Source organism: Topomyia yanbarensis, chromosome 2 (assembly GCF_030247195.1).
Source record: "Topomyia yanbarensis strain Yona2022 chromosome 2, ASM3024719v1, whole genome shotgun sequence".
NCBI classification, from domain to species: Eukaryota; Metazoa; Arthropoda; class Insecta; order Diptera; family Culicidae; genus Topomyia; species Topomyia yanbarensis.
In genome coordinates, this window is record NC_080671.1 from 273,980,591 (window position 1) to 274,008,006 (window position 27,416).

The following is a 27,416-nucleotide window of genomic DNA, read 5'->3' on the forward strand; positions in this document are numbered from 1 at the left end:
ATATATATATATATATATATATATATATAGCTTTTTTCTCTTAAATTCAGGTGCGTTGTAGAACTCATCGCTTTTCCCGTATGAAAATGGAAACGGAATGTTGTTAGATTTTCAGTCATCCAATAATCACCCAGTGCTACAGGTCGCGACAAAATTTATACTACATCGGATCTGTCATTACACAACATTACCCGACAACTCTCCAGTCAAAGATTGGACAAAACGTCACTGGCATATGCAACAAAAACATATTTTATATGAACAGGAGGCGAAGTGTAGCCTTCCAGACGACATTATTGTGAGTAATGAAATGAAACGAACAGAATTCAATGACATCGGAAAAGGCGAGTATGATGGCATTAATATTTGTGCCAAATCAGTATGCGAGAAATTCGCATACGATGATTCGTTCATTAGGCTGAACGGTAATTTTTACCACATAAATAGAATTTTGCTGGATCCCGAAGGACATATTTGTGTGGTAGCCGAGAAACTTCTTTCAAAGAAAATATATGGAAACATGTTTGGATATCAATATTCAAAACAGCAATTTTTATTACCTCTTAATGAATCACTTAGGCACTTAGGCAATGCGTGAGTGTAAAAGTAAATTCGGAAAGTAATCCTACAATAACTAAAAGATTTATATCTACGTGTAAAATAAGAACTCAAATCGATTAAAATTATGTTAAATATATAATACGTAAAATACAGTTTTTGAGATCTTACTCAAACAAGTCCTAAACAGTTAGTTAATTGGTTCGATGGCCAAAGCAATTTTGATAAATTTAATGGCATTTTATAGCAGTTTTGTTCTTTTCTCTCTATTCATTCTTCATTAAATTAGTATTTCAAACCTTGATATAAACCTGTAAGCATTAAGTTCATCAAAATCGTTTCTGAACAAAAACATAACAGCCTTTGATCAAACTAACAGGGTGTGTTAGAATCTTGGATGTACTGTCCTGAGCGAAAGTGTTTCTAATATCATATTAATAACTGGTTGAGTTATAAATAACACAAGGAGTAATAATTCTGAAAGATTTCTGTTATGTTCTTCTGATCAACCATGGATTCATAGTTGGATTATAACAGGAATTTTAACTGATTATTACCGGCTGTTCCAAAAATTTTTGGAAACAATTTTTATACGAAATCATTCATTCATACCTGATCAAAATATTCAATAGATGCTTGAAATTAGCATTGATTTTTGAAAAATGGAAAAATGCTTAGACATTTCTTGTGGGCTCGATACCCAATAAGTTGACCACAGAGCTAAATTATTAGGTGCCAGTCTTTCGTAATTGATTAAAAAAATGGAGAGGAAAATATTACTTATTTAAAACATGTTTGTTTAAATGAAATTTCGTAGAACATTTCGCAGGTTTACCTCGAATAACAAAAAAATGATATCTGATGTTTGAACTCCTAAACCTTGAATTCACAAATATCGATACAATAGCCAAGAAATACGAAGAAAGTTCCCCAAAGGTATTACATATCTAAAACTAAATAATTTTGCGGAAGTTTTGTTGTCTTCCTAAATTTTAGTGTGAAACTGATGTGTAGTATCAGCATTTTATTACATTCTTAGTATATCACCATTATTTTCAATCATATTTATATCATGTACATAAGTTTATTTTCAATATATTTATTGCATGTTTTTCATTCTATACTTTTCATTTATATTCACAGATTACAGATAAAAAACGAATTTTTAATACGACTTTTCTAATTTAGAGAAAAGAATCAATTTCAAAAAAACTGTGAACCTGCCAGACACGTCTGAACCACTAGCTAACTTGTGCCGTGTTAGATTAGAACATGTTATAAGAATATCTATGCACAAAATATTTTTAGAAAGCTCAGACTACATATTGGGAACATGTTATAGGAAACCATGTATCTGCTATTATAGAATAAAAGATGATAATAAACGTCGGATGACTGAAGACCGCATATGATATTCATATTCCTTATCAATTCAGTTGCAAAATTTATTTTCATTAACAGATTATTTGTAGCAAAACAGAAGTAGGATTTCTAATAAAACACTGTTTAAATGCATTTTAGTTAGGAGAAAAAATTTCCATCATGCATTTCTAATTCATTTTTCATTTGTTTTATAACCTTCCGGCACCAGTTGTGCTAGTATCCCGAGTGCACCTTGTTCAGAAACTCTAGCGAAATCATCGGTGGCTGCTCGTTTAGTATACCACTAATGCGACTTCCGCGGGGGATGAAAGAAAACCTGCATAAATTTGTAACATTTTCTGTTGAAAATCAAATTATCCAAAATACATATAACATATAATTCTAGCATGATCAATGTCAACTGATCTGATTAGCTGGAAATGACTTCGAATAATTTAAAAAATCAACAGGAGCACGCGGGATTTCATTTCGTTTGCACATCAATCAAGCACGGGTAAAATAACGGCAACGGTGTAAAATTTTTATTCCGCCGCGGCACAAGCTTGATTTTTCTAAATATGATTTGATGTGCAGCAAAATGAACACATCTTCGAAACGGTACCTCGTATCTATGTAAAGTAAGCGGTGGAAATGTTCCTTATAAAATTCTCAACAATCGTATGTAATTAATAAGTAGTACATTCATATGAAATATAAGAGATATTCGAAAATAAAAGCTTTGCCGGTACACCATTCGAACAAAACACCAAATTTCGCAACTTAAAAAATACTAAAATGTAGCTTAGACGATGCCCGAGTTTTGTATGTTTTCCTTTTTTCGAAATATTGTACCTACGATTTTTAAAAAATCGGCGAAGCCCCGCACGCAATTCCATTAAGGGGAAACTTAATGGAACTGCGCGCGGGGCTTTGCCGATTTTTTAAAAATCGCCGGTAAAAAAAATCGAAAAAAGGAATACATACAAAACTCGAGCATCGTCTAAGCTACATTTTAGTATTTTTTAAGTTGCAAAATTTGGTGTTTTGTTCGAATGGTGTACCGGCAAAGCTTTGACTTTCAAATTTCTCTTATATTTCCTATGCAAGTGCTACTTTTTATTTACATACATTTGTTGAGAATTTTATAAGAAACATTTCCACCGCTTACATCACATAGAATCGAAGCACCGTTTCAGAGATATGTACATTTTGCCGTACATTAAATCATATTTAGAAAAATCATACTTGCGCCGCTGCGGATTAAAAATTTTACATTGTTGCCGTCATTTTACCCATGCTTGGTTGGAATGCAAACGAAATGAAATCCCACGTGCTCCTGTTGACTTTTAAATTATTCGAAGTCATTTCCCGTTAATCGGACCAGTTGACATTGGTCATGTTATAGAAATGTATTTTGAATAAATTGATTTTTTACAGAAAATACTACAAGTTTTATTTTATCCTCGCGGAAGTCCCATTAGTGGTACACTAAACGAGCAGCCGCCGTTGCTCAAAGATGATTTCGCTAGAGTTTCTCAACGTGGTGCACTCGGGGCACTAGCATGACTGGCGCCGGAAAGTTATTATTATGAATTAGAAATGTATGATGTAAATTTTGTAGTAATATAAAAAGCCTCCTAACTAAAATGCATTTAAACGGTGTTTTATTAGAAATGCTACTTCTGCTTTACTACAAATAATCTGTTAACTAAAATAAATTTTGCAACTGAATTGATCAGGAATATGAATTTAATTTTATGATATGCAGTCTTCAGGTACCCGACGACGCGGATCATTGTTTATTTTATAACAGCAGATAGATGGTTTTCGATAACATGTCTCCAAAATGTAGATTGAAGTTTCTATAAACATTTTGTGCATAGATATTCTTATAACATGTTCTAGACCAATACAGCACAAGTTAGTTGGTGCTTCAGGCATGTCTGACAGGTTCACAGTTTTTTGAAACTGTTTGTAATCTGTGAATATGAATTAATTAAATTCACCGCCAAGGAAAAGGATCTCAACACGCAGCAGCAAACAGCGTCAACAAGATCTGAAAGACCGACATTCAAAGCATTCTTTTTAGTTATTGTAAAAAATTAAAAGACCCACGGCTCAGTTGTGCTAACGCATTGAGCCGTTTCAAATAAATCTGATCTGATATCTGATGTATTTTTTTTTTTGTTATTCGAAGTGAACCTGCAAAATGCTCTACGAAATTCTAAATCAATTTCATTTAAACAAACATGTTCTAAGTATTATTTTACTCTTTGAATCCTTTTCAAATCAAACACGGAAGACTGGCACCTAATAATTGAGCTGCTTTGATCATATTGTTGGGTATTGAGCCCACAAAAAATTCTAAAAATCATTTTTCAAAATAAAATGCTAATTTCAAACATTTATAGATCAGGTAAGAATGAATGCGTACTCGTATGATTTTGTATAGGTTGTTACGCACAATGTCAAAGAAATTATCCTAAGTTTGCTTCGAAGTCATCATCAGACAATTGTTGATTTTATTTTATCTTTTATCAAACTGGAATTAATTTCTGAGACCTCATGAGTACTTTGCATAATTTCCAGAAAGGGTTTCGTTTACTGAAGGGTAAATCTAATTTCATAGCAAATTATTCTTTTGGCCGCAACTCAAGATTGTAGGTTTTCGAATGGTCATCAATTTAATAAAATTTTCTCGTAATAATTATGAATAGGAGTATTGATTTAGTTAAACTACTAGCATTGACTATTAAATTTTGTAATAAAGCAAAGCACTGGTACTACATTTCATTGCGGAACTTGACATTCTATGTCAACAATCTTCTTAGTATACCGTGTACAAAACAATTGCAGGGCTAGTGCTACGATCCTACTGACCACTACAAATATTGTTATGTGGAATCAATGTCGGATTTGTTTTGTAAATCATGATCATAATTTAAAACAGAACTAGTGCATATTCATAATTTAAAAAAAATGCTGCAATTGTGCCTTTCTCAACCATGTGTACTAGGATTTCACGGTTGGTTATGTTCATTATAAAGTTTCAAATGCATATAACTTTATACAAAAATACGAATCAATATTTGGGATCAAAAAGTAATCGACGGTTTGAGATAGGTTGGTCGTCATGATCTGCCGGTGGAAGAAGATGAGTACTAATCGCACCACGAATAGGAAGAATATTTTATGCCCAAACAATTTATGCGCCAAAACATTTTCACGAAAATTTTCGGAATACGGCAATAATCAATTGAAAAACTTATTTTAATCCACCTAGTTGTGCAATTGTGCTTTTGTTATTTCTCTAAACCATTACTCCATGATTGGGATTAATATAATTGTGGGAGTATCTATTGCATTCTTAGTACATTTTGCACCTATACACAATAGCTCGCCAGCCACGAACGTAATGAGCTGAGTGTCGACGGTGAAACACTTGGAACAAAAAACTATAATTTTGAAATAGCTATCTCAGTATTAGTTCAATATTGTCTTCCTGCTACCATATTTTGACAGGCGGGGGTGAGTAACCCACAACCGAATCAGCCCCAGTTTATTTTGGAATACCTGTATACCTGGTGATATAGTATTGGTATACAGATGATATGGTTAAGAGGGAGGGGGTGTTGGCGCCAAATGCAGTACATAAATATAATCGTCTAAATTTATAAGTTTGAACGATAAAAAAATGTTTTTGTGATTTTTTGAAAAAGTGTGTTTTTGAGCACTTTTTGCAGTTTTTGGTCAATATCTCAAGAAAAAATCTTCCAAATAACACAAGCGACTCACCATTCGAAAGGTATTGATGTGCCCAATAATGTATAACATGTTAGGATAAAATATCAACAATTTAGGGTTAAGAGCAACCAAAGTCAAAAAAAGTAGTGTTTGGTAAAATTACAAATTTTTAGTTGATTTTTCATAAAAAAATAAATAAGCAAAAAAAATCTTTTAAAATGTGATAGACAAACTTCTCACGTGAATTTTAAGCCTAAGATCATGAAAATCCGACAAAAACTGGTGATGTTATAAAGCACCGAGTGAAAATTGCTCTGTTTTCACATATCTCTTTTGGTCTTAAATAAGATTACACTAGTTTACAAGAAAAATGAAGTTACGAGAAAAAGTGTTTTCTAGATTAATTTTGGGTCGCTGAATACGAAATAATACTCTATTTCTTCTTCAAAGAAGTTCGAGTTTAAAAAAAAATGTTTTTGCTCTATTTTATTACAGAAAAATAATTTTTCATATTTTCAGAATCAGATTTTTACAATTTTAAGGTAATCGCGATAAGCTAAGAAGAAAGGTGTTTCCTCAGTTAATTGTGGATCGCTGAATACAAACACCAAGTCCATTTTTTTCAAAGAAGCATTTTCAAGATTTCTTTGAAAAAGGTGTTTTTGGGCACTATTTTAGTTATTTGTCAATATCTTGTTCAAATAGGATCCGATCGAAACAGTTCGAAAGGTATTGATGTGCCCTTTCCGAAAATGTAGAATATGCGTAGATCAAATCTCGACAAACATATGATTGCGGCTTAAAAGCCAACTGTCAAAATTCTCTTTGCGAGGAAATTTCAGACAAACTGTTACCCGCCAATCACAGATGTTTATAGTAAACAAAAGAAAAATGTTTTCTCTTGCAGTAACTGCTATGAACTGCGTTTAGCCAGTAACGGTTTGTCCGGAATTTATTTTCTAAGAGACCTTTCCTTTCGGCTGAAATAATCTTCTATACTTGATAGTTATTGTTTGTGTAGGGTACTGTCTTTTCAAGCTTGCATCCATCCATCCTGCGGCATTTGAATGGTTTTGGATATTTCATTGTACAACTAAGTGCTCTTTTTAAAATGTGGAAATCTCAGGAAGACTCAGGTGATTCGCATTTCTAATGCCAAAAGACCCTGACTCCTACGGTAGCAGACAAAAAGTTATGTCGCCGGTGAGCACTAAGCTTGCATATATGATCCTTCCACGCTTTTCTAAACTTTCTCCCTTCAACACCTTGCTTTCCATTTCGCTCAATGTGTCATAGCATCAACATTTTCCATCCGATGTTAGTGATGTTAGGCTTAAAATTAACGTAAATATATTAGCTGTCATTTTAGATTCTAAAAGGTCCGAAAAAAAAATTGTATTTCGGCAAAAAAATCATTTAAAAATGAGTAACTTTTAAAAAGGGCCAAAAATACACTTTTTAAAAACTTTGGTCGCCTGCAGCACTAAAAATTTCACATATGAACGACACATATAATATGTTTTTGGAAAGGGCATCTCGGCACCTTTCAATTTGCATATTGACTAAATTAATTGAATGATTTTGACACGAAATATTGACTAAAAATTACAAAAAGTACTCAAAAACGAGTTTTTTGAGAAAATCACAAAATCGCTTCTATGAACAAAAAAATGAAGATTGTTTTCGTGTTCAGCGACCCAAAATTAGTATAAAAAATACTTTTTCTTGAAACTTCATTTTTCTTGCAAACTAGTGTTATCAATAGGTCTGCTTTGGCATCAACAATACAAATTGGATGTTTTAATTTTCCTTTTACTCCCTCTCCGCTTACATAGTTCCAGCTTCTGTGGACTCAGGAATCCTCGTAGGTGGCCAATGTGATCAAATCGACTGTGGTTTGTCATTAGTGATCTAGACTGGAAAATCCAAGTAATTTTGCAGCCATTTGTGTTATTTTAATGGTACCAGTTTATATGGAAATTGCTTTGTGGTCGCACTCTTTAACTCGGAACCGGAATTCCGATCGACACAAAGTTCAATAGCAGCCGATGGGAAGGTTGTACCTTCCATGAGACAAAGATTGAGCAAATCGGTCCAGCCATCTTTAAGAAAAATGAGTAACATTTTAGAAACATGCACACATACATACACATGGGCAGAAGGAGTTCAGGACAAGAGTTCAGGGCGTTTATTGCGAGTTCGGGAGTCTTGTAAGCAATGTTGGGCTCTGCAGAACCTCTGTGAAAAGTCACATAAATCCGAAAGCAGCTCCGTCGAAGCGGCGCCTCTTCCGCTAAAGATTTTATCATAAATAATCCAACTGGAGTGCTAACCGGCACATTATAGTCGATACCAGAAAGATCCTAATTTTTGCACACTGTCGGCAGAACATGGCTGAGAATAACGATTTAATCGAAATTGACCGACAAACGACAGCCATTCTTTTACCCTAGGATGGATACACTTTCCCGAAACGGCATGTGAACTAATGCTACTTGCTACTCCCCGTCCCGTTGAAACTTTGGCAGGTCTCCAAGTACGCTCGAAACCCGGTGGAATTAGGCTCAGTTGAACGTTCCTGACTAGCGCCGATCCGGCTCTGAACGCGGTACCCCATGAAAGACCGCATCAACCTTTACATGCGACTTCACTGTTCGCAAAAAAACTATGAAATCATATAAGGCGACTACTTATTACGGGCGTAGATAGCGGCTTGAAGTTGTGACCCAAAGAGCATGGAAGAAGACAAAACAAAAATTTTAAAAAAATCTAACTAAGCAAGTGTGGTGAACCTGTTCACCAAAAATGATCTAACGAGGCCGCCGACCCAGCAAAACGACCAAGGGCAACAGCATATGCAACCGCAACAGCAGTGAGAGCAGCCCAGGGAGGTCATACCAAGCACGAGCAGTGACAAAGCAATAGGTCGCCAAAGAAAGCTAAGGTTTCAGGTGTGTTACCCAAAAAGACCAGCCTAAAGTGACGAAACTGAGGCAAAAATCAAAAAAGTCTACAAATGCGCGAAAAGCAGGAGCGACGTGACGGACAGTTCAGGGATCAAGTGATTAGCATCAAATCTGCCGTAGCAGTAGCGAGGCAATGCTGTTACTGGAGAGTACTGAAAACGCTGAAAAGAGAACAATGACCACGGAGATAGTGAAGTAAAGCCTATGAGACGCCGAAGGTTGACCGGTATTCCCATTCTGTGAAAAGAGCAAGGTTGGCAAAAGATAGCGAAACAGCTGACAGATTGAGAGTAGATGGTAAATCATAGAAACGGTAGAAGAGAGGAGGAAAAACAATAAGAAATGGATAAAAAGAAGAAAGAAGACCATCGGCCGCACCAGGAGAGGTGTATGAGAGACGCTCTAGTCGTCAAAGCAAACGACGGCGTGACGTACGCTGCGATCCTCAAAAAGGGTGAGAGAGGGTCCCAAGCTGAAGGAGCTGGAGGACAATGTAGTAAGGGGCCATACACTAATTACGTAAGGGCATATGGGGGAGGGGGAGTTTCAAAATATCTTACAAATTATTATCTGAGGGGGGGAGGGTTTGTTCTTTCTTAAAAAAGTATAAAAATGAAATCAATAAGAAAAAATATTCTTTACAAAAGAATTATTTATTATTTGTGCCATGAACATTTTCTATATCAAACAAAATTAGCACATATTGTACATCATGGCCAAGGAAGGATGGACCTGGAATTGAAGTGTTTTGCAACAGCAGGATATGATTGTTAAATTAATTATGTAATTTTGTTTATTGTTGCCATCGTGAGGAGCGTCTTAATTGTCGATGGTGTTAGAGCAGTTACATCAATTTCTTGACGCTTGATGACATATTGTTCTGTTCGGGAACTGGGGTCACAGTATGCCTTACAAGTTAAGAAGTGCTGACACTCTTCGTGTTGATGGTCCAATATCCTTCTATTCATACTTTTTGTTCAAACCACAAGGTATTCGGAAAAGATTCTGTCATGCGATTGTGACAGATCTTATGGCCCGAATATTTCCAGAGTGTGAACTGTATTTTACTTCACGAAAATTCGAAGATGTCGGAGCTATGCGTACGATAATCGTCACAGTTGGAGCTCAGACTAAATTCATGCCAGAACAGGTTATAAATTCTTTTGAGCTCTGCATCACAAGAAAATAGATTCAAAGGAAGTGGAATATAGCGAAGCAGCTTATATGGACCAGATTGGCTTTTCTAAATATTACCCAAAAGTTGTTCTACTAAGGTGCAAATAAAATTACTACAGATGAATGCAGTTAAATTTTGTCATGAATTTTCTTGAAATAATTCTATAAGTATCGTTTTCGCTATCTTATTTAATGAATTAACAATATGATTTTTTAATTACGAAAATCATGATAAGATCTTATGTAGGGGGGAGGGGGAGTTCGTCAAAATCTTACGAATTCTTATCTGGGGGGAGGGGGTGGTTGGAATGTTCTAAAAATGCCTTACGTAATTAGTGTACGGTCCCTAAGAACCAGGCGTACTCAGAAAGGCGAGATTCTGTTTGAGCTGAAGAAGAACCAATTAATCAAGAGCTCGACCTATCTGGAACTTGTGGCAGAAGCGGTGGAAGGAGAAGCAAATGTGAGAGCTTTAGTTCAAGAAGCGGTGGTCGAATGGACGAGATCACAACGGAAGACGAAGTGAGAAGAGCGCTACTACAACAACGTAACGTGACAAATAGCAGATGCCAATCAGGTTGAGGAAGGCATATAGTGGCACACAGACAGCAGCGATACACTTACCGCCAGCTACAGGCAACCAGCTTATGTCGACCGGTAAGATCAAAGTCGGATGGTCGATATACTCATTACAATTGATACCTAGAGCCACTAATCAAACGGAAAGGTGTTTCAGGTGTGTTTCAACCATCAGACGAGAAACACATCTGATCTGTGCAGAAAATGTGGGGAGAAGGGACACATTGCTAGTGACTGCACAAAGCAACCGAAGTGCTTGCTCTGCACGAATGATGCTTCTTATGTCCAGAGCACAAAAAGGCGAAGGCAAGCCAATGACGATTGGGATAACCCAGCTTAAATTCAGTCATTGCGAAATAGCACAGCAACTGTTGTGTCAGTCAACAACAGAAACGAAGGGCGACGTTGCAATTATTTCAGAGGTGTATCGTGTTCCTCCCGATAACGGTAACTGGGTGGTGGATAGTGTAGAGATGGCTGCAATTCAAGTAATGGGTGGTTTCCCTGTCCAAGAGATGATGGATAACACACACGAAGGCTTTGTGATCGTCAGGATCATCGGTGTATTCGTCTGTAGCTGCTATGCTCCTCCGAGATGGACACTAGAACAGTACAATCAGATACTGGACGCACTAACCGACTCGTTAGTCGTACGAACGCCAGTTGTTAGTATACTTTGACGCTTGGGCCGTGGAGTGGGGTAGCAGGCTGACCAACGCAAGAGGTTTCAGCATGTTGGAAGCCCTGGCGGTCGAGAATCCAACGAGTGTATTGGTAGAACGAAAGGCTCAGCATCCTTAGTGATGCCGTTGATGTAAACAGTGGATAATCTGGTGACAATCGAATCTCCAACGACGAGCTCCTCATAGTGACAAATGGGGTGAATGCGAAGAAAGCTCCCGTTACGAAAACGGAATCCCCAACGTGGCACTGAAGACCGCGATGCTGGTGTTTCCGCACAAGTTCAGGATAATCCTACAGAAATGCCTGGACGATGGCTACTTCGCGGGTAGATGGAAGATGCAGAAGCTAGTGTCGCTGTAAAACCAGGGATTCAGCATCGTATCAGCCTACATGCCTACACAAGGAGATTCAGCATCGTATCAGCCAACATGTCTGCTGGTTGTCTTGGTAAACTTCTGGAAAGGGTCATCCTCAACAGGCTGACGACCTACGCTGAAAGTGAGAATGGACTATAGCAGAGGCAGTTCGGATTCCGGAAAGGGATATCGACGGTGGACGCCATCGACACAGTCATCGTGAGCGCGGAGAAAGCACCGAAGCAAACGAGAAGGGGAAAACGCTATTGTTCCGTGTTAACGATCGACGTGAAGAACGCGTTCAGAAGTGTCAGCTGGGTGGCTATCGCCGTAGTGCTACACAGCATGCGGGTTCCGGACTATCTGTGCAAGGTTCTGAAAAGTTACTTTCAGAACCGAGTATTGCTATAAGAAAAAAATAAAGGGTTGTGTACAGGACACGACCACGGTGACATTAAAAATATAGCTTTTTTCAAGAGCGTGCAAATGAATTTTATCTATCACACATATCGACTCACGTTCATGCTCACTCGCCTCTTTTCATATGTTACAATTTGCTATACACCTCTCCATTGAAACATATTTTATTGAAGGTCATTTAACGGTAATCTATTATTACAATTAATCAAGTATCTCACTAGGTGATTGGCATTATTTGGCTGATCCATCTAGTAAAAATAGGCTGGTCTGTCCAGAAAATATATTCAAAAGAAAAGTTCCATATTGAGAGCTGTGATGAGGAAACCCACGCCCGCCAACGGAAATATACAGATTCTCCATAAAATATGAAATTTCATTTTCCATTTAAATTTTCAATAATGTACTAATGAACTTAAGTAAACAATCTTAAGTTTAAGTATTTCTTGATCGATTAGTGGTGGAAAAATGAAATTATTTGAAAAATTACATTGTTATGCAACGTTCGCACTACCAGTTAAAACGGGTTTTTATGCTATCTTGGTGACATTTTTCTTGTTGCTAATTATTAAAACGTGTTATAACTCTGTAGTATAAACATTGTATTATTAAACCAATTCTGCAGCGTTTTATGTTATATAGGTGTTTTATGTGGTAATAGGACTGACATAATTATATCTTCAGTACAGCGGTTTGTTTCATAATTTAAAACAGATTTATTTTAAAAATTAAATTAGTATACCCAACCGTATTTGTTGTATACCTTAAAACGCAATTAGAACTGTGTTTTAAATACATAGGGTAGGACAGATATTCTGACTGGTTAAACTGGGAAAACAATTTTAAGTCCAGTAACGCTTAAGACATGGCTTGAATTTGAATCGAAAAACTAGGAGTGGGTAATGCCAGGGACGTAACCGCGGTGTTGACGTAGGACTAAACTTGGGCATATCATATGACATTCATGGATAATTTGAGCCAATGCACTTTTTGAATGAATGTTTACTGGAAATTTCATGTCGAATGAGATTGCCACATTCACTGATTTTCTAGGACTTGCAAAAACCTTCGGGTTTGTAGATTAATTTGATAAACATTTGCTTATATGAATCACTGGTAAATGTATACAAGAATTGACAGGCGCAAACTCAATTCAAGTTATTAAATGGAACTTTCTAATTCAATTCTTTCTCCTTTATGTTTTCATCCTAAAAAGAACGGTTTGTAGATAACTATGTTTGGTGATACCAGACGAGAATCCTTGCTAACGATTCTAACCTTGCCCGAATTCGCTTCTACTGCGTACATACACGAACATTCCCCTTTTGCAGCTCACATCGAATGAGCATTGTATGTCGGAATGCGATCTCTTTTATAAACTTCTTAGTGCAGATGGTAGTCCATCCCTTTGTGCGACAAATGAAAATATTTTCATCATTCGTTTTGGCGTGGCATTCGCTTAGTAGCAGGGTTGCCACATTCACTAATGTTCTAGAAAGATTTGCATTGTAGATTAATTCGATAAACATTGGTTTATATGTGTCATTGATAAAGTACAGCAGACTTGACAGGCGCAAACTCAATGCAAGTTATTAAATGGAACTTTCTAATTCAATTCTTTCTCCTTTATGTTTTCATCCTAAAAAGAACGGTTTGTAGATAACTATGTTTGGTGATACCAGACGAGAATCCTTGCTAACGATTCGAACCTTGCCCGAATTCGCTTCTACTGCGTACATACACGAACATTCCCCTTTCGCAGCTCACATCGAATGAGCATTGTATGTCGGAATGCGATCTCTTTTATAAACTTCTTAGTGCAGATGGTAGTCCATCCCTTTGTGCGACAAATGAAAATATTTTCATCATTCGTTTTGGCGTGGCATTCGCTTAGTAGCAGGGTTGCCACATTCACTAATGTTCTAGAAAGATTTGCATTGTAGATTAATTCGATAAACATTGGTTTATATGTGTCATTGATAAAGTACAGCAGACTTGACAGGCGCAAACTCAATGCAAGTTATTAAATGGAACTTTCTAATTCAATTCTTTCTCCATTATGTTTTCATCCTAAAAAGAACGGTTTGTAGATAACTATGTTTGGTGATACCAGACGAGAATCCTTGCTAACGATTCGAACCTTGCCCGAATTCGCTTCTGCTGCGTACATACACGAACATTCCCCTTTCGCAGCTCACATCGAATGAGCATTGTATGTCGGAATGCGATCTCTTTTATAAACTTCTTAGTGCAGATGGTAGTCCATCCCTTTGTGCGACAAATGAAAATATTTTCATCATTCTTTTAGGCGTGGCATTCGCTTAGTAGCAGGGTTTCCACATTCACTAATGTTCTAGAAAGATTTGCAAAAACCACCATTCAAAGCACGGCTAATTAATGCTTTTACAAAATCATTTCTATCAAAATTTACGGTAAAATCTACGGAATCTACTACACAATTGTTTTAATTATTTCCCAACACATCGCGCAAAAATCTGTTCCGTACAGCACAGCGCAAATAATTGACGTTGGAAAACAAATCGGCAACTTCAGCTGCCAAACACTTAGAAACGATCGAAGCATTTTTCCGTTAATATCACTTTTCTGACTCAAATTGTTGTAGGTATTTTATTGCTTCCGTCCAATTGGTCAGTTTATTGGTTTTATCGCACATTTTTCGGATATTATTATAGAAAATAACTAACCCGATAAGAGGGAAGTTATTTTCCAAAGCACGAAATGGAAATTTCAATTGTAATTCTTCTGAGAACGATTTTGTGGTCCTAATAAGGACCGTTTGTTGTGAATATCATTTCGCCGTTTCCCGCTCGGCATGATGATTATTCGCTTGGCATGGATAGCGCACAGATTGGTATTTTCCAACAAACTAACCAGGCAGGCCTCGCTGGCTTCTTAAAGGGCCATTACGGCTGAGCTCCGGAAGAGTAGGTTTTGAAATTCTGTGCAATCTCACGGACCAGGCACTGGAAGAGCAGCTTGCGAATTAGTAACTCTGTCCACTTCTGAGAGCAATGAATTTCACGCAGGGCGACGACTGTTCTTGGTTGGCAGCGATAAGGCAGTAGCTATGATTTGGTTGGTGGTCAAAATGCAGCTTCTCGTTGAGCAGCACACGTACGTGTGTTCTGCTCTGTGGCTTACACACGTCTGGCTTTAAGAAAAACTGTGACACCCATATTTATAGGTTTTAGCATTAATGTTGATTCGCATTAAAAGTAGTTTTTGAACTTTTTAAACAAGTTTTACATAGCAAACAAGGTATCAATAGCAAGCGTTGAACGTTTTCCTTTCGATTTATGAAACAAAATTAGTAATTCCTTTAGTAGGAGAAAAGTTATTAGAGTTCAAAGTGTACGTAACGCATCCGTTTTGAAAATTTTGAAATGACACCCAGTATAGTAAAGAAAGACGTAAGTCCTACGTCAAAAGAACACCCGCTTCAACTGCTGCTGGGACGGTAAGTTCTGTTTTAAAATTTTCCGTTGTGTGCAGTACGAAACAAAAGTGTTTGAAATTAGAAAACAAAAAGTTCTGCTGGGAATGTGATTGTTTCCGATGCATTTACACTCAGATTCACGCAGGGGATACAGGCCGTGTAAATGAAAACCGCGTAAATTTAAAAAAAAACGCGTTAATGAAAACCGCGTAAATTTCAAAATCCGCGTAAAAAAACCTGAGTGTACTCTCCTATATAAAATACTACGCTGCTGAACAGTGCAATAACTACAGAAGCACGTTGTCAGATGCCTTACTCATAAAAAACATATAACCGAAATATGAAACATGAAAACCAATAGGCTCTTTACCCTACGCAGCTACAAAGCGCCGTAAATATGGATTAACAAGTTACAACGCACACGCATGCATAAAAATATATTTTTTTCAAACGCAACACTCTTAAGCAGCACACACCGTATTGAATTAAATCCAAACCACCCCGCCCACCCACTTTGCAAATCATTCTGAGACACCATGCTGGTACCCGACAAATCCGCATATGGCCACCGCTGCCGAAAATGCATAGCGTCTACCGCTTATTGTAGTGCCCAGACGCTGCAGCCATGATCTTACCCGTTCGACATAAGAACAAAAACTGATTCAAACGGGTACGCGTCACCTCTATTTATAAACTAACCGTATATGGTTTAGTCCTAGGGGCAGATCACTCTAGAAATGTATACAAAATTTGCAACAAATTAGAAAAAATGCATTTAATTTCCATTTTTGCATCAACTTTGCACTCCCTCGCAGAAAATTTTGTTTAACAAACGTCCTACGCTGATTCACTTTGTTCGACGTTTTGTTGAATGTAGGGCTGATTTTTTTGTAGGGTTTTGACGTCTAACACGCAACGCAAAATACATTGCACGCAACGCAAAATACATTACGAATTTCTATTTTGATGGAAAGAAATGCATTTAATTTAGCTGATTTTTAAAAATGCATCACAAGTGATCTGCCCCTAGGTTTAGTCACTTAGCTTAGGTGCAAGTGTGTGCAAATGCTAACGTTGCCGAAAATCAAAAGCGCTTATTGCATCGCCCGGAGACGACGTTGCTCGTGTGGGATAAGAGCAACAACTGATTTAAACGGACATGCGTTGCTTCTATTTATGACTTTTCGTGTTTCATTGAGCAACTAAGCTGCCCTCTTTTGACGGCTGTGTCTGAGAAATCTGCCATACGAATGGTATTTTTCCCGTTTTTCGTGAACTTTTTAATTTTACCAATTTCCAAAAGTCTACTTTTATTGGGGAGATATTAAATTATTACCAATATTTAAGTTAGGTGTTTCTGAATCGGTTGGTGTATGAATGATTAAAATCCATCTAGTAATATCGGAGTTATAAGCGTGCAAACCTTACATAGTTTCGTTACATGGGAGATAGTTTAGATTTTAGAATGACACCTAGCCCCAGATAGTGGAGTAAGACATTTTTAATGTCAAAACGAACATGGGCCAGAGGTCGATTAGGACCACGGTAATACTCCTCAGAGCACTTGGCCCACGCTCTGGAATATAATGTACAATGGAATGTTAACACTGGAACTACCCAGGTGAATTTAGATCGTCGGCTTTGCAGATGACGTTGGCCTGACAATAACCGTCGAGACCCTGCAGGAGGTGGAGATGTTGACGGTAGAGAAAATAGGCGTCCTGGAATTCTGGATGGTTGATGTCAAGTTGCGAGGTAGTGCTGCCGGAAAAAAAATCAAGGTGTCGTGATCAGCGTCGGCGGACACTCAATACCATCGATGCGCGCTAAATCACCTAGGTGTGACATATTTTTCAATATTAAGAGCAATAGTACTCAAGGAAGATCAAGGAGTTGAAGGAAGAAAGTAACGAGAGAAATTCCGCCTCAGGGAATTTTCAGTCGGAGTAGAGTGAGTTCGCTGCCGGGGACTACCCGAGTAGCTCGGAAAAGACTGAGAGCTGCAAGTCACACAGAAACAGAAGTTAAATGGAATCAGCAGCTACGGCTCACTGAGACAGGAGATAAAGGGCGATGTAATAGATGAAGACGAAAAGGATGAGTCGAAAGTTAAATGGTTCACGGATCAAATGAGGTTCCAGAGCTGCGGAAAACTCGTGAGCAAATAAAGAGTTGCGACGAAAGCGTAGGGATTATTGACACTTTAGCCACGAACCATTACATATTCATTTCGAATAGACTAAGCTCCTTAGGGATTATTCGTTCGACGAAACATGGGAAGTATTTTCGGCATTTTCAAGGGGTAACTAGACGGTTAAATTGGACAGTCCCGAAGGTATCAGCGAAGCTTCGAGAGGTCGATTAGCGGGAGTACCTCAGGCTGCCATGCTCGACCCAACACTGTGGAATATAATGTATAGCGGGGTGTTTACACTGGAACTGCTCGGAAGAGTTGAGATAAAGGGTATACGGAATCAAATGGCATTATTTTGAAATAGCTGAAACTATTTTTCCATTAGGCATTTTATATTGAAATTCTGGTGAATTTTTTTTAATGTGTATTGTTTAAATTGTGAAAGTTTCAGTATCAATTGAATGGCTGGTATCCAAAAGGGGCTAAAAACTTCCGCATTTCCAAATTAACATTGTTTTTATTGTTAAAATACACGATTTTATTAGAAATTCATTGGTTTATGTTGTCTAGCAAAAATAAGACCATTATATGAACTACCTTTCAATTCACGAGCATTTTCGAAGTTCGAAGGCATATCTTTAGAAGATACTCACTTGGTAGGTCCTACAAGTTTCGTAATATGACGCATTTTTGGAAACATAATCTGTAAGTAATTTTTTCAATCAAAGCATGCTGTATCTCGAAACATACAGGACCTACAAAATTTGCATATTCAAAAGATATATTGAAAATGAGGGAAACCTACAACCTACAATTTTCTCGAAGACACCACATTTCTATATAGCTTTATTAAAAATTGATAAGTGCGCTTGCGACTGAATTCCGAACTAGTATGATTCAACCAAATAAAGCGTTAGGTGCCATACACCAACTTTTCCGAAGACACCTTAACTACAAAACGGAAGATAATAATTGATTCCACGTTTTTATTTAATTTTCCGACCAGAATGTACCGTTTTTCTCTTGATCCCTTATTGCTCGGTCAACTTGCAATGTAGCGACATGACACTTTCACTGGAATTTTCGAAAAATTACGTTTAACAATATACATTCGCGCAAGAAATATATATTGGATAGAAAAAAGCCATACATAGCAATTATGTAAGCGGCACTCACCTTCAGGAACGACTGTTTGGGCTAAAACGTCAACTCACAATGCAATCAAACTAAAAACAGTATTATATCGAGTTATGTAAGCTACAACATTACATTTACTGATGGCAAATCGATCGACTATTTTTTCTTGAAAACTCCGAAAAAGAATGAGAAAACTCGAATTTTCATAAAACACAATGTGGGACTAATCCCTTTTGGACGCCAGCTAGTACTGGGGTAACCCACATGGTTAACTTTGACTGCTAATAGCAAAAAATCTAAAAATTTAAATTTCTCAAATGACAGTCCGCATAAATTACTTGGAACTATTAAAAAAATACAAAAAAATCAATTTTGGAAAAATAATTGTAATTGTAAATAAGAAAAATAATTGTAAATAAGTAATTGGGTATCTCCTCCTCTATACTGAAGTATGGCGTTTCCAGCTTGGGCTGCTGCGCTGAGCTTAAAGAGGAAACAAACAAAGCTAACGTGCATGTATCTTCTAATGGTTATTCGTGTCGCGGGCGTGTACAGAACGGTAAGAAACTTTCAGTTTCCGGCATCGGGAATCAACGGTAAAGATTACAGATTCGGACGGATGCAACATGTATTGGGAGGGACACCGGGCGGTCTTTCTCGAGCCGGCAGGGGTCCTCCAGACTATTCATCACCACTTTGTCCGGAGTGTGTGAATAGGCAAATGGCACCCGAATACGTGAATTTCGAAGTCCATAGATTCAAAGAACTTGTCCTTCGTGATAGTGCTTATTATTATCGAAGAGGTGTCTCACGACGAACATACTTGGAATGCTGTCATCAGAGTAGTGACACCTATAGTCTTCAGGCCCGCCATGAAACGACAATTCGTGATCGGGAGAAATTCCGTCTTCGGGAAACACTCCATCGGAGTAAATTAGACCGGTTGTGGGTCATCGAGGCGCCGAATTACCGGATGCAACGCTCCACCTGGAATCGCCGGACTGATCTCGACACTCTATCGGGTAGCTCATGAGCGGGCTAGATCCACCACTGGATCTGTATCGAGTAGATCGAAGCGAAGCTGCAAGCTCACTTACCCATTGGTACCCAGGAAAATTCCGTCGCCGGAGAACTGGCAGTCGGAGTAGAGTAGTTTCATCGCTGAGAAATATTCGAAACTGGAGTATTACTCATGGAATCAGCAGCTAAACGGCTCACGACAACAGGAGCTAAATGACTCACAGAAACCGAAGCTAAACGGTTTGCGATATTTTCCGCAGGAGAATATCCGAGTGGAGTTCGGGGCGAAATGGCTCAAGTACGCAGAGGTTCTAAAAAGTGTAATGTATGGCGAGAATGACGAAACTGCGCTACGTTAACGTTAACTGCGGAAATGTAATGTATCTCCGTTGGGTAAAAGCAGACGAAGAATCGCTTACTATTACTAAAATATAAGATATGTTTATTGAATAAAAATATACAATTTAGGCGCACTCACAAAAAACTGTACGATATAATTTGTACAGAAACATCGGACAATATTCTTGAAAAGTGTAACAAATCAGTATTTTATCAGTTTAGAGAAAAAATAAATTTGAAACATAATGCTAATCAAACATTTACCTTTCCTTAGTATTACAATTTTCTTAATAATACGCAATGTTCTGCAAAAATGCAATCCGATGTAAACTTTCTAAAATAAATAAAATAAATTAAAATTTGTTGTAAAGAGACACCATCAAAAAATTAATTGTAAGCTGGCTCTGGTACCACATACATATAAATCACCCGTATAAATATTTACATGGTGTCTTTGGAAAAGCTATGACCATTGAACTGTGATATGATCTGGCAGATTTTTTTTTCTATTGTTGAATAATAAAAGGATTTCTCGAAATAGGAATACCTTTGAAATATAAGGTATCAAAATGTTTAGATGCATAATCCAGTTTTTTTCATTCATTTCGTTTATTTGATAGGCACAAATGCGGTAGCTTGGCGGTGCCAAATTCTTTTGTTTTTACGTTTTGGATATCTTAAACCTAGGAGGTTACAATGTTGAGATATTTTTTTACACAAGAAAAAAGGTTTAGTTTGATATACAAGAGAAGGAGTAATAGTATTTTACGAAAAAAATTACAGTTATCTGAAAACTGAAAATATAGTTCAGTACACAAAAGGTGGAACAAATATTTATGAGAAATTTCACAGATATCTTAAAACTAGGGATACAATTCTATTTGCAAGATGGAGGACAAGAGTTTCAATAAAGAGTAAAAATTACAGCTATCATAAAACTAGGAATACAGAATACAAATTTGATTTTTTAACGAAGACTTGGTCAAGATATTCAAAAGGGGGCTTATTTCCACATCAGTGTAGCAGCAGGTGTATCGAGGACAGGGGAGAGAAGGCGTGTATGGTGACAGGGAAAGAAGAGCAAAACTTGCAACTTTCGCGCAAATGGGAGATCAGCGAAACAAATTTGCGCCTCAGTCTAGTAAGTCGTCGAGTACTGGGTTGGCGTATGGTACTCTTCGGACTCGCGGGGAATCTTTCAAAAGTCATAGGTAGGTGAAGGTATCAGTGGGTGGGTCTAACGGAGGTTGGCCTGAAGAAGATGAGATGGGGTTGCGGTTTGAGAGGGTATGATGGGGGAGATTTAATGGGTTTAATGGGAGAAGGTGATATGTGGTAACCCCTCGCCGCACGCTCATAGCTGCGCCAAAAAGCTTATTTTAGACAAAAAATTAGGATAAGGTTGACAATTTTCAGTGTGTTAGTATAACCTTTCTGTATAAAAAGGCAAATATAACATAAAAACAAAAAAAGAAGGCAAAAATAATCAAAATCAAAGTCCAACAAACCGGCCGTCGAAAGTGGCCAAAGCGAATTTGGTTAGTCATTAGCGAGTGCTAAATTCAGGTAATTTTGAACCCATTTCAATAAGTTTTGCATCACTGTGATATCACGGCGATTCAGTTTCTACACCATGTACACACGTACATGTGCAAGCATACATATATACATACATACATTCACAGACATTTTCCGACCTTGACGAAGTGAGTCGAATGGAATATGACACATCACCCTTCGGGCCAAATCTTTAACTATTTTTAGAGTTATGACAAAACTTAAACACAAACAGGATTCAAAGAGTAAAATAATGCTTAGTTAGAAGATGTTTGTTTAAATGAAATTGATTTGGAATTTCGTGAAGCATTTTGCAGGTTCACTTCGAATAACAAAAAAAATCTGATCTGATATCTGATGTATGAACTCCTAAACCTTGAATTCACAAATATCGATACAATAACCAAGAAATACGAAGAAAGTTCCCCTAAAGTAATACATATCTAAAACTAAACAATCTGGCGAAAGTTTCATTGTCTTCCTAAATTTAGTGTGGGATTGATGTGTATTGTCAGTATTTTGTTACATTCTTCATATATCACCATTATCTTCGATCATATTTATAATACGTACATAAGTTCATTACATTTATTTTCAATATATTAATTGCATTTTCATTCGTTCCATACTTTTCATTCATATTCACAGATTACAAACAGTTTCAAAAAACTGTGAACCTGTCAGACATGCCTGAAGCACCAACTCACTTGTGCTGTGTTGGTCTAGAACATGTTATAAGAATATCTATGCACAAAATGTTTATAGAAACTTCAATCTACATTTTGGAGACATGTTATCGAAAACCATCTATCTGCTGTTATAAAATAAACAATGATCCGCGTCGTCGGGTACCTGAAGACTGCATATCATAAAATTAAATTCATATTCCTGATCAATTCAGTTGCAAAATTTATTTTAGTTAACAGATTATTTGTAGTAAAGCAGAAGTAGCATTTCTAATAAAACACTGTTTAAATGCATTTTAGTTAGGAGGCTTTTTATATTACTACAAAATTTACATCATACATTTCTAATTCATAATAATAACTTTCCGGCGCCAGTCATGCTAGTGCCCCGAGTGCACCACGTTGAGAAACTCTAGCGAAATCATCTTTGAGCAACGGCGGCTGCTCGTTTAGAGTACCACTAATGGGACTTCCGCGAGGATAAAATAAAACTTGTAGTATTTTCTGTAAAAAATCAATTTATTCAAAATACATTTGTATAACATGACCAATGTCAACTGGTCTGATTAGCGGGAAATGACTTCGAATAATTTAAAAGTCAACAGGAGCACGTGGGATTTCATTTCGTTTGCATTCCAACCAAGCATGGGTAAAATGACGGCAACAGTGTAAAATTTTTAATCCGCAGCGGCGCAAGTATGATTTTTCTAAATATGATTTAATGTACGGCAAAATGTACATATCTCTGAAACGGTGCTTCGATTCTATGTGATGTAAGCGGTGGAAATGTTTCTTATAAAATTCTCAACAAATGTATGTAAATAAAAAGTAGCACTTGCATAGGAAATATAAGAGAAATTTGAAAGTCAAAGCTTTGCCGGTACACCATTCGAACAAAACACCAAATTTTGCAACTTGAAAAATACTAAAATGTAGCTTAGACGATGCTCGAGTTTTGTATGTATTCCTTTTTTCGATTTTTTTTACCGGCGATTTTTAAAAAATCGGCAAAGCCCCGCGCGCAGTTCCATTAAGTTTCCCCTTAAGGTTCCCCTTAATGCCAGAGGGTATATTCCAATTTTCGATTTCTATTGGAACTGGCGGAATATTGCCAGTTATATTAGGTGAAATTAGACAATTTACCGCGAATGAGAATTTTGTGCACCTGGAACGGACTTGGACGGTTCCTCTTTGCTTCACTGTACACCTAACACTACCAATACCAGAGATTGGTACACTCACTTCTTCTACATTAATGTTCAAGACGTTTGCCAAGGAATGGGAGAGAAAATTTACCTGGGAACCACAATCCAACAGTGCTCTACATGGATGTGGTTCACTGAACAAAAATGATTGCAATATAGCGTATGATTTATCATATGAACGGCCTAAAAACTCGATGTTGACGATTTCGAATGGCAATCATTCAACGAATAGTGAATTCAAGATCGAATGACTTCATATTTGAATTGGAATGAACAGGTTGTCGATTTTCAAATGATAAACTTAACTGTAAAGGAATTGATTGCACTCGAAAAAGTAAACGATGGCGTTGATAATCATCATTCCAAATCACAGCAGTTCATCATTCGTATTTCATCTGTTTTCAGTGCTCGGGCTGAACCAAATGACAATCATTTGATGCGCGCAATGCGATTGGGAGAAGTTTTTCTTAGTTTTTTTTTCTTTTTACTAGTAACAGCATTTACTAAAACCACATCCGTTCACGAGAGCAAAAAAAAATTTGTAATTTTATTAGTGTTAACGATAACCTGGTAGTGAAAACTGTTTTTCAGGTCAAGAAAAATAACAAATATTGTTAATAGTGTTTACTGGAACAATACATCCAGTTCAAACGATTTATTTGTGCCCATTTTCGGACAATATCACTGGCATGGGGGTCTTGAGAGCATACAGGAAATCATCCGCGACGGTCTTGGAACTGCAAAAAGCAAACTGTGAAAGACGAGGCGAACGAAGTATTGGATAAGGTGTCAAAAAGACAAAAGGTAAAATGTTTGGCAAAGGTTTGTACACGGTCAGTTTCACGATCTGGTTAATCATTTTAGAATATGACAGCGTTCATCGGATGCCAACTCTCTGTTAATTGGTGCCTACATCAATTGTGACGCCGAAATGGCCATTAAGTTTTGATATCCCAGTAAGAGCACAATGGATATCATTGGGAACTACTGGTTCCGAAATATTACGGAGGTATATGGCTTCCACAACGAGTAGTTACGTGTGGCAACCCAAAAGTCTGGAATTTTCACGGGCCAGCTCGATTCATGTTTTCAAGGCGGTGTCAGTCCCGCAATCAATACACTGAATTTTTGCACATTCGGGAGTTGCAGGATATGCCACATGCCACATGAGGAACCGATATGCGATCGGATTTGGTTCTATCCCGATGACCGCGCCGGCTGGACTGTTGCCGCCGCTACATACGGAACGTGCCATATGCCACATATATTTAACCCAATATATTCCGAATCACTGTCGCGAGGAGAGGGATTTAAGAAGTATAGCTCCCATGCCTCCGCATAGCTCAATGTGGTCCTGATGTTCGTGTGCCAACAAAGTAAAAGATTATGGCATGTTCGGTGATAATAGTGAGAAAAAGAAATTGCACATGTCCCTCGAACAATAAACTAATAATGTTCAAAGACAATCAAACATTTAGTAAAATTACACACTATACAAGACGTCCGGATGTCCAAACAAGATTTGATTGGATATTTGAAAACAGCACATTCCCGTGGAGATAATTTTGAATAAATTTTTAGCAACTGGCGTCTCCTGCACCACGACATATAAGTTCTTGACTTTGAAAAGCTCCGATGAATTCGAAACCAATGAAACCCTGGCCGAAGAAGTTGGTAGACCAGTGGACAAATTATACCTACAGCTATGACTCGCTAGATGTGGCCAACTTTGTATCTATTGTTCGTGAATGGAAGCAGACATGCTCCGCTAGCATATTTCCTCTATTCAAAGAGCTTGGCGTAATAAGTTCTCCGAAACGAATGTGACTAAAACGTAGTATTGATCCAATCGAACAGCAATTTTCAAATATCAGCGGCTCGTATCAATTTGTCCATTTTTACAGAAAAAGTAACAAACCGTTGAGTTCCTATATATTAATCAACTTCCAAACGACAATGTCCTGGATTTATTTAAGCTTGAAAAGACGGATGTTTTTCTTATATACGATGGTATCAAATACGACATCATCGCACAGCCATATAGTTTTAGGTGTACCTATGAATTGCCGTCTCTTATTACCAAGAGTAATTTTCAAAAAAAAAACTACTTGGTTGGAAATGAAGTAAATCCAAACTACGCTAAATCTCGACTGACTATCCTGCATCCTACGGGTAGCATCTTTTTAAATTCTCGTTGAATGTGAAGATATATCCTTGTACGATTTCGACAGCTAGGATCTGTGATAATTATATGGAGTATCATTGGTCAATATTAATGTTTCAAAGGTTTTCTTCCATTTAATGCCACTATGTTTAATAGTGGAGTTAAATGGAAGAAAACCTTTGAAACATTACGTACATTCCACTAAGACCTCCGTTCGCGTATATATTGTGATCAATATTGTTTCTCTTTGTTCAAAGCCGTCCATCAGGATTCTTCTATTACCACGCATCTCAATAAAATAGAGCAAATCGGATGCCGCAAACTTCCGTAACTTCTTTCCGTAATATCCTATGAGGAGAACAAACGAACTATACTGAAGGGAGCAACGGAACCGGTTATCACCTCAGACTATTTACTATTTAAACAGATTTGAACTAAAAATGTTGTATTTGTATACCATATCTAGCCAAACATTTGAAAAGAACCCATCTGTCAAACGTAAAAATAGAGAAAATTATAAAAGGAGTTTTGAATTTGTTTCAAATTCATTATAATCTTATTTAAAAAATTGTTACTATTTTATTTCGTTTGATTGCGTTAGATATATCTTACATTTGATTAATAACCGACAACAAATAAGTGTAGCATGGGATTTAACTTTAATAAATGTAATAGAATCGCATTCAAATGAATAGCTAAAGGCCAGTCAGCAGCTGACTTCATTCAGTAACATAAATTATGCTAAAGCTACAAGGTGCAGTGCCGCGACTCGATTCATTATGATTGGCAACTATACTAAGCAAAATTTGGAATGCAAAAACCATCTTTTTATAGTGCGGTAGTAAGTTTTAAGCATTTGATTTGTGTTTATGGATACGAATTTGTAAAATCTAGGCTGCAATAATATGTGAGTCCTACTTAAGCGGAATTGTTTAAATACAAACTCACCGAAAAGCAGCTATTAGATACTATTTAGAAATGTTTTCAACAGTTTATTATAATAGCCAATAGTTCTTAAATAAACCAATTAAAATAATATTCGTTTGCATCAATTTCATCACGAAGTATATAAAAAACAAATTCCTTTGAACTGATGGTCTACCTAAAACCAAAAAACTATCGATTTGCTGTTCGAGCAACTTTCATTCAATTTTTTGATGACATGCATGCGAAAAAATATTTGGAGTAGTTCGATTTTCTTATTTGCTATATAAATTAAACATGAGACTATCTGATCGAATGTGACGTTTTAGTTGTTGAAAAATAAATGATCACATTTCAAAACAGAATGATTGCTATTTCGAATTTTACAACTTTTGCTTTTATCTTTTGTATGCCTATCATTTGATGTTTGCATACAAAGCCGAAAAGTTGATTGCAACAAAAATCAAATGGCAGTCATCCAAAACACAACTGCCAATTGTTAAAGGGCCAGGTCAACAAGAATATCATTCGATTTAACGCTAAGGTTTTGGTACAGTGTTGGCGATCCGCATCTAAAACATCGACCAAGGCGGATAGCAACACCACTTGCGTTGCTGGCTTCACTGGAAGCTGGGTGTGTGCTGCAGTCACTGACGATTGAACCTACGATTGATGAACTGGGGCTGGTAGTTCCGCTATTGAATTCGCTGGTGTCTCCGACGCTTGTTGACCAGGTTCATTTGCGACAGTCGGGGATGTAGAATTGACATCGTGATAGAGCAGTGTGTGATGCTTTCTAGAGATGGGCAAAACAGTTCACTTCGAAGAACCATTCCCGACTGAACAGTTCTATAAAAAGAACTAGTTCAGATGAACCGTTCTTCCGTTCAGCTGATATTTTACTTGTATCTAGCGAATGTCTCTCAAAACATTCGATTCTTGGAGAGGAAC

The 27,416-nt window shown here is 37.2% G+C and overlaps 1 protein-coding gene across 2 annotated transcripts in view; it reads left to right on the top strand.

Annotated features, from left to right (window-relative positions):
* The window catches only part of LOC131683161 (uncharacterized), a 30,929-nt gene extending 4,555 nt beyond the window's left edge, over nt 1-26,374 (top strand). Inside the window, exon 5 of one of the 2 annotated variants that reach the window (XR_009304405.1) lies at nt 51-660. Coding sequence is in view for 1 of the 2 variants with exons in the window: in XM_058964994.1 (XP_058820977.1) it covers nt 25,799-25,838 (40 nt within the window). In the remaining variant the exon portion in view is untranslated. Of the gene's footprint in view, nt 1-50; nt 661-25,798 lie in introns of those variants that run through there. The other variant, XM_058964994.1, reaches the window with a different exon arrangement.
* Nucleotides 26,375-27,416: the final 1,042 nt, after the last annotated feature.